At 33.3% G+C, this 9,053-nt stretch overlaps 1 protein-coding gene across 1 annotated transcript; it reads left to right on the forward strand.

Annotated features, from left to right (window-relative positions):
- The first annotated feature begins 254 nt into the window (after nt 1-254).
- LOC131639949 (G-box-binding factor 1) lies at nt 255-4,040 on the forward strand. Its single transcript, XM_058910372.1, has 11 exons — nt 255-595; nt 1,005-1,245; nt 1,556-1,645; nt 1,732-1,821; nt 1,927-2,093; nt 2,185-2,236; nt 2,354-2,402; nt 2,478-2,683; nt 2,784-2,861; nt 3,425-3,550; nt 3,680-4,040. Exons 2-11 carry the CDS (start codon nt 1,132-1,134, stop codon nt 3,728-3,730), a joined length of 1,023 nt encoding a protein of 340 aa, XP_058766355.1. The 5' UTR covers nt 255-595; nt 1,005-1,131; the 3' UTR covers nt 3,731-4,040.
- Nucleotides 4,041-9,053: the final 5,013 nt, after the last annotated feature.

Consider the following 9,053-nt stretch of genomic DNA (forward strand, 5'->3'; position numbering starts at 1 on the left):
AATCACATGTTTAATAGATACATAAAATGAAGTAGTAGAAACAAATGAAATCTAGTCTAAAAAGCATAATTTTATAAAATAAAACAAAAAAAATACTAGTACAAAAAAGAAGTATAAATATTAAATAAGGTTATCCACAAAGGCACATAGTTGTCAAGTGAGTCATCTTGTAACATAAATTGTCTCAAACCTAATCCAGTGAGACATCGACAGCCCACAGCTGTAACCCTCTTCTCTCGCACGTGTCACCTCACTACCCCTAATCCCAATCCAACTCACACACACTCCCTCTTTTTCTTTCCTTCACAATCACTCCTATCTTTGGTTTCAAACCTTTCAACTTCCACATTTCAACCACAACACAACACATACATAATCCATAACCAAACATTTACCACTATTACTTCACACTTTTTTTTTTTACCTTAAACACATAAACAAGAACACTTTGGTTTGAATTTGGTAGCTACAACACACACTACAATACAACACAACACAAGTACAACAAACCAAACCAAACCATAGAAGACTTTGTCTCATCTCATCCAACTTGGAATTCCACCTCATCTCTTTTTTCTTAACGCCATGAAAACAGGTTACTCCCTCTTTTTTTTTCTCCCGTTTATTACTTAATGGTTAATACCAATTTCTGCAAGATCCATGCTAGAAAAGGGAAAAAAATAGTTAAATGAATGATTAAATATTACAAAATTTTGAGTAATTTATAGTTTATGATAATTACTCTATGAGGAAAGTAGTTTAGGTTTTTGAGTTGCTAGTTCTTAAATATGATTAGTTTAGGTTTAATTTACCAAGATTTGTGTTGATGTAGTATTGGATTAAAGTTGGTTTTTGGGTTGATTTGGTAACATAGTTTAATAGGAATTTAGCAGCTTCTGTGGATAATGTATATCTAAGAATCATTTAGTTTATCATTTTGGATTATATTTTGTAGTTGTTATTTGATTTGAGTGTTCTTAATGATATATAATTTGCATTTTCAGTATTCAGTATGTGATTTTTCTTACACAAGTAGCTGTTCAAGTTGATCTTAGAATCTCAACAGATATCATTACTTGATCCTTGGTGTTTTTGTTTCGTGCGTCGAGCCGTGTTTCTAAACTGATTTTTATGGGGACTAAGGAGGATAGTACAACTAAGCCTTCTAAATTATCTAGTTCAACTCAAGAGGTACCAGTACCAACTGTACCGCCATCGTATCCAGATTGGTCAAGCTCCATGCAGGTATTGGAACATATGCCCTTTGGATAAACATTTTTTGAAGCGTTTATAGCATAAATGCTTGTCTTATAAGCTATTTCAGTAACAAAAGGTAAAATAAAGTCAATTTGTTTTCGTATAGCTTATAAGTTGTTTTCATAAGCAATCCTGGAGAGCTTATGGAACTAAGCTGAAAATAGTTTATGGACATGTTATAAACTTATAACTCATAAGCTCTTCCAAGTCTCACGAGTGCTCATGGTACTAGTTAAGTTTCGATAAGTCAATTCAAACAGTTCGTATAGCATGAACTAATGGTTAAGATCTTATTTAGGCTTACTATAATCCTGGAGCTGCTCCGCCTCCTTATTATGCCTCGACTGTTGCTTCCCCGACCCCCCATCCGTATATGTGGGGAGGCCAGGTAAATGTTGCCTGTTCTTTGCGATGTATGCAATTTCACTCTATGTTGGATAATTTTCTCATTCACAATTTTGTTGATTTTTTCAGCATCCTTTAATGGCGCCATATGGTACTCCAGTTCCGTATCCAGCTATGTACCCTCCTGGGAGTATCTATGCTCATCCTAGCATGGTAGTGGTAAGTCATTTTCTCGCGTCTCTTAATTCTATACAGGATGTATTCACATTTTACCAGGAAACTTTTCTACATCACTATGTTTCCTTCATTTTATCGTTTTTCTAGACTCCGGGTGCTGTGCACCAAACTACGGAGTTTGAAGGGAAGGGACCTGATGGAAAGGATAAAGATTCATCGAAAAAATCAAAGGGAAATTCTGCAAATGCATGTGCCAAAGCAGGAGAGAGTGGAAAAGCAGGCTCGGGTTCAGGCAATGATGGCTTTTCACAAAGGTTTGGCTAACTGCTCGTTAGTTTGAGATTGTGTCGAGATTTTTACTCTTCTATTATCTTTCTTAATATGAATTTCTATATCATTAAACAGTGGTGAAAGTGGTTCAGAGGGTTCATCGAATGGTAGTGACGAGAACCAACAGGTATACGACAGATTATCATAGAACACCCGTTGATTGTAACTACACTTGTTGGTGTCATGTCTGGTGCTACACAAGTCTTTGTTTATTTGTTGTTTGATGATTTCTATCTTTTTGTAGGAATCAGCTAGAAACAAGAAGGGAGGTTTTGACCTCATGCTTGTTGATGGTATGTGTCACTTGCAATCATTATTATATATTTTTTCGATGTTGCTTAAAAAATTAGTTTTCTCACGAACTTCAGGAGCCAACGCACAGAACAATACCGCCGGAGCCATTTCTCAATCACCGGTTCCTGGAAACCCTGTTGTCTCGATGCCTGCAACTAATCTTAATATGGGAATGGACTTATGGAATGCATCTTCTGCTAGTGCCGAAGCCGCAAAAATGCGACACAATCAATCTGGTGCTCATGGGGCCGGTGGACATGGTGAACAATGGATGCAGCAGGTATGGGTCTATAATTGTTTTTTGATCAATATTTTCCATCTTTGTTGATATCATACATCTTGAACTTCCTCCGACCTTCTAATGTCTCTGATATTGATAGGATGACCGTGAGCTGAAAAGGCAGAAGAGAAAACAGTCGAATCGGGAGTCGGCTAGGAGGTCAAGGCTGCGCAAGCAGGTAAGTTTATGTTCCCTTGACGGGGAGACCAAGCCAGTTAGTGCTTTGCTTAATTACTTTTTTATTTTTTACCGCTGAGTACAATTATACAACAACCACCAAGTCTTATTCCACAAAAGTGGGGTAGGTTACATGGATCGAAATACGCTATAATGTTCTATCAAAGATCAAGTTTCTATCTAACGCTGAGTATGAATTATAATATTCAAATTTTTATTGCTGGTTTGGGAATCTGGAACAAAAATGTATAAGACACCTAATAAGGAGAGTAGATCAGATAGCAACTCAAATCCTTTAGCAACAAGTCAAACCAAATCTTAGCTATTGTATCGAAACGCAGCGTGGATCCAACGGCTGAGATTTGGTCGGACAAGTTGGAAGGCTACAAAGGATTTATATTGAAATGGTTTGTGATTAAGCATTAATTCACAATACGAGATTATTTGTTACCTAAACTATGTAGCCAACATAACTAGTTGAATAAGGTTGTGTTTTTCTATATTCGATACAACCATTTTACTCGAGAGAAAAATGATTTGTTTTGCATTTCTTGTACCAACTAGGCTGAATGTGAAGAGCTACAAAAGAGGGTGGAGGCATTGGGAGGTGAGAATCAAACTCTCAGAGATGAGCTTCAGAAACTTTCTGAAGAATGCGAAAAGCTTACATCTGAAAACAATTCTATCAAGGTATGTTTTTCTTACCATTCTACTCTCACAAACAGACACTGACTCAGACACACATTTTTACAGAGGTGTCTGTGTAGATCAAAACTCGTAATCTTAAGTTTTATTATCTGAAACAATTTCTCTAAACAGGAAGAGTTGGAACGGTTATGTGGGCCAGAAATAGTTGCTAACCTTGAATGAATGAAACAGAAGAACAGTTCCACAGTGTGATGTTTGGTGGCAATAGCAAAAATTGATTGACTCCTTGATTAAGACAAATCTGCAGCTGGAATTTTCCAATCAGTGAACTGGTCTCTTAATTGAGAATAGGATATAATGTTTTTTTTTTTTCTCTTCTCTCATTGTTTAACTAATAATTTTTATACCATTAACCTTCAACTGTAATTGCTCTTATAATTTACACGTAATTTGTTGTAATTTGTGCCTATGCTGGAGAATATAATATGTAGCTACTGAAATACTTCTCTTTAGAATTTAGTTTTGTGACTTATGTTGAGAATCTACCTTCAACTTTTCAGTTTTTCGATTTCACTACCTTAGGAATTAGGATAACTTCTGTTTTCTAAAATATAACTTCACTGTTCTTTCGTATACACCGATCCAAACATATCCTTTTTGTTACACAACAAGCAAAACAATATTTAGATTAATTACAACACAAACGACCAACAGAGCTACACAAACACAATTGTCACTGTTAGAGACTGAGCAATTAAAAAATGCAGTCGGTTCCAATGCAAACCCCTGAAACATTTAGTCTCTTTCTGCAAAGGCTATTGAAGCTAGGGCAAGGGAATCAATCAAGTGTTTAATGCAGGAGGAGCTTAAGAGCTCAAGAATCAATCAAGTTCTAAGTGTTATACCATTTCTTGTGTGTTGATCAATAAATCAAGAATCAATTTGAATATGAATACAAATTACACTTTTTAAATTATCTGCTCAAATCAAATTGAATCAATAATCTCAAATTTGCTAAACATCAAAAAGAGAAGACTGAAATTTTATTGCATTTGGTATCGTTTTATTGTGATGTTCTATCTAAATTTAATCGGTGTGTATATATTTGATTTATTGTGTGCTTTTAATTTTTTGGTAATTTGTATGTAGAGAAACACTTGCATAAAAATGAATATAAGTTCATATTTTTTAGGAACAACCAATAAGGTGAGAGAAAATTTAAAATTTATTTAAAATTTAATTTATGTTTTAATTGAAATTATGGGGTGGTTCTGATAATGAAGGTGAGAGATTTTTTTTTAATTAATAAAAAAATTGTGATTGGTTGTGTGTAAATTCAAGTGTTATGGGAGTGTCTATCTAAATATTTTTCTTTGTATTTAAGTTGATTATTTCATTTGTTTGTTTAGACATGTACCTTGAGATACCCCTACAACTTAATGTATTAGATTTGAACCCATAATAATGTGTTTTTTAACCTTTGCAATATGATATAAGTTAAAATGGCAAGCGTAGCTTGAATCAAAAGTTATAATACTTAAATCAAGATTTTTGTAAGAGTTGATATGAATCAGACGTATTGTGATTCGAGTCAAACATTTGCTTGGAAGTTTAGAATTTAATTATGCCAACCTGATTCGAATCAGGAAAGTGTATAATTTGAATCACAACATTTCTTGTCTCGAATAACAAGGTATTTGATTCAAATCATGGAGGTCAAAATATTCTTCAAAATAGTAGTGATTCAAATCATGCTTTGTGTGACTTGAATCACAGACACAAACACATGATTCAAATCAAAATATCATGTACTTCACTTTACTACCATGGATTCAAATCATTATTTCTTTGACTCAAATAATAATCTCATAATTTGACTCGAATCATCTTGTGTTTTTCTTCATCTTTTTGTGACAAATATATAGGACCTATTTAAATCCTTATTTGTCTCTTTGAGAAAAAGTTGTTAAAAAAGTTGACTAATTCAGTTAGATTGATTAACCTAAGATATTCACCAAGAACCAAATACTTCTTTGGCAAGAATCTTGAGAGAAACCATGAGAGTTTTTCTTCATTCACAATTGCACTATTTCCTTGATTCAACTTTGTATTTTTCTTTTGGAATGTTGATATTGCGAGAGTTTGTAGCTGTGTCGTGTGAGATTCTTTAAATACTATTCATCATCTCCAATCAGACACCAATAAACTATTGTTGTGGTATTCAACTCTAAAGATTGAGAGTTATAGGTAGATTCAAGATACATTAGAGAAGCTAATATTTTTTGTGAAGTTTGTTGTGTGTATAAAAAGAAGTATTGATTGATGCTTATCTAACAAAAGAGAAGAGTTTCTCTATACTCCAATGAAGACTTTGGTAGATCCGAGTAAAGGTTTCCTCACAATAAAGTTGGGAATTGTCCAATTATTCTTCGTTAGAACAATCTCTCAAACAAGTCTTCGTCAGGTCTAAGTAAATGATGATGCATAATTGAAGCTTGGAGCAGTATTATTGTGTTTAGCAGGTTTTTTTTAGATCAAGATCATAGTAGATCTCGAGTATTAGAAGTTGAGTAATCCACATCAACAGGAGGGAATATCATTTTAGATCAATGTTAGTTAAAGTATTGGGTTGTTAGTGTTCAAGTTAATGATAATCCGTTGCCCAAATAATTTGTATCTTAAACTTTAAAAATAATACCCCATTTTAAATTATTTAGTCAGTAGGTTATATTTTAATTGCTTGTCCTTGTTTTGGGTGTGTGATCGAGCGCGTAGGCGAAGTACCCTTACCGGAACGGATAATTTAGAAATGTCGATATAATATTAATTTAGTAATATTAGACTGGGATAGATTAATTATTAGTGATAGTATTAATAATATTGCTATTATTATTATTATTATTATTATTATTATTACTATTATTAATATTATTAGTATTATTATTATTACCATTATTAATATTATTAGTATTATCATTATTATTAATATTATTATTATTATTAATATAATGGAGAAACTAAGTGATTAAGGGTTAAGGGTAGAAATTGTATTTTAATAATAAGAGTATAAGGGTTTAGTGGAAGAGAGGAGAAGTTAGTTTTCATTGAGAAACAAACCGTAACAGAGAGAAGCAACGGAAGAGGGAAGATCATAGAGGCCAAACGAGGATTTCACCATTGTTGAAGCTAGTTTCGGAATCGAGGTAAGGGGGGAGAATGGATTCATTATAGGTGATATAATCATGAGAGGGTAGTGAGGGGTCCTTTCCCTCGTAGGAATTTTGTATGTTTATTTCTGTTGTGTTGGAATGTTTGATTGAAATTGATGAATTGTGTGATTGAATTGATATGAGATCAATATTATTGTTATTGTTGCTGTCATATGGTTGATATTGCAGTCATGGTCGGTTGATTCAATTGGAATCGTGAACTCTGGAATCATCATGTGTTGATGAATTAGTGTTGAATTAATTTGAGAAAACAATCGTGTGTGGTTAGAAATTAAATTGAGACGGGGGCCTCATAACTGAGATGACCGCCCCATGCTTCATATTCATATATTTTTGTTTTGATTAGTTACTGTAGGTACCCTAACACTAAATTAATTCATAGGCAACCATAGAAAATTCATTCTAATAGGAAATATTAGGTAATTAGGGATGGGGGCCCCATAAATGGGATGACCACCCCACCCTACTGTTCCTATCTTCCTTGTTTTACTTTGTTCCACGTTTTACTATAAGGAATTGTTAATGTAAATTAACATTAGCCAATTTTAGGAAATTATATTTAATAGGAAGTATAATGCATTGGAGATGGGGGCCCCATAAATGGGATGGCCGCCCCATGCTTGTTTCACACATATATATTTATTTTGATTAAAATACTATAGGTATATTAGTACCATATTGATTTAATAGTGAGATTTTTAAATAGTGTTATTAATCATTTTAGCAGAGACATGATTCCAGTAGAAAACCTACACCATTAAATTACTTATAATTAGTATAGTCAGTAGTAACTAGTGTAGCATTAGATAGCAGAAGAGAAAAAAACCTATTATAGCAGGAATTTGGTAATACAAATAGTTCCAGTGAGTTGTGGTTATATTAGTGGTAGCAAGAAGTAGAAGTTAATAAAATTAATTAGCTGGGATAATTCACAGTATTGACAAAAGAGTGCTTTGAGTATTATAGTAGTAAGTCGACAGAGTGATTAAATAATAGATATTTAATTGCGTTAGAATCACTAACAGAAACAGTGTTAATGGGATGGAAATTATATAAGTTCAGAATATAGCTAGTAACAGCAGGACTGGATTGGGTGATTATTATGGGTAAGTGTGCTATATTTTGACAACGGTAGTAATTCCAGTGCGAATTATGGTAAGCGTAGCTTACGTGTGATCAGGAGGATCGTGTAATATACATAATGTATTGATTTAAATATGTATATTGTTTGTTGGTGCATTGCATATCATAGCATTGAGACTGCTAGGTGAAAATCTTTGGTAGATGCCTAGTAGGTCCGGACTCATTTGTGGAGTTGTTGTGGAGATAATTCGTTGCTCGGTGGAGTGTATGCGAATTATCCGGATTCCTTAGTGAATCGGGTTCGATTGAATGAACTGAGTTTGGTACCACATGCATTTGTGTCAAGACATGGAGTCATATTGCATTATTGTAATTGATTGTTAAATTGTGGTTATGTGATATTGTGTGATAGGTGTGAGTACTACTCCTTAGCATGTATTATTCACCGTTATTTATTGAACGTAATTCTCACCCCTTTCTTTCTTGTTTGTTGTGTCTGTGCTTCTTCGGAAGTACATGTAACTCAGGTACCTAATCTGTACGTGGAGTACGTGTTGCTTGATCGAGTCCTAGGAGTCGCTCTGATACGTAACACGGGAATTTTTGGGAATTTATTTCAAATGTTATTTTATGGAATTTTGTTACGTATCGCTTTTAAATTCTAATTTTTGGAGAACCACAAGTTAAGGTGGATTTTGTTTGTTAGTGGCAAGTGTGCCGTGATTTGGTTTAAATAAAAACTATTTCCGCTGTATTATTGATTTTTTGTGAGAAACGAATAAATAAAGTATTTAAACTTTAGTTTCTGGTTTATTGGAAAAGTGTGACATTCCACTTGTGTTGAATTACTCTGATAATATTATTACTATTTTACCGTAATTTATAATTGGGAAAAGTGGGGTGTTACAGAAGACATTACTATTTCCAATGATAAAAAAATATTGAAGAGTTGAGTATACATAGCGAGAAAGAATTGTCGAACCACTATATATTTAGTGTACATTTTTTCTCCATCTCTTTAATTTTTTTTTTGCATAATATCGTGTATATTAAATATTTGTTCATCTTTAGAATATAATCTAAAATTAGATCTTATAGTTTTATCTTACAAGTTTAAGTATGCGATCTAATTCATTCAACATTCCTTACTTTGATTAAGACCATGCTATCCCTAAGTTGTGGAATTTAAATTGCTTGAGAAGAAAAATTTTATTTACCTTCGTGGTTTCTAA

Source organism: Vicia villosa, linkage group LG1 (assembly GCF_029867415.1).
Source record: "Vicia villosa cultivar HV-30 ecotype Madison, WI linkage group LG1, Vvil1.0, whole genome shotgun sequence".
In the NCBI taxonomy this organism is placed as follows: domain Eukaryota; kingdom Viridiplantae; phylum Streptophyta; class Magnoliopsida; order Fabales; family Fabaceae; genus Vicia; species Vicia villosa.

Bases quoted from the DNA above. Each gene is read 5' to 3' on its own strand.
- LOC131639949 (XM_058910372.1), top strand. From the start codon at position 1,132: ATGGGGACTAAGGAGGATAGTACAACTAAGCCTTCTAAATTATCTAGT. The intron at 1,822-1,926 runs GTAAGTCATTTT...TCGTTTTTCTAG, and splicing joins CTCATCCTAGCATGGTAGTG to ACTCCGGGTGCTGTGCACCA. The intron at 2,237-2,353 runs GTATACGACAGA...ATCTTTTTGTAG, and splicing joins GTAGTGACGAGAACCAACAG to GAATCAGCTAGAAACAAGAA.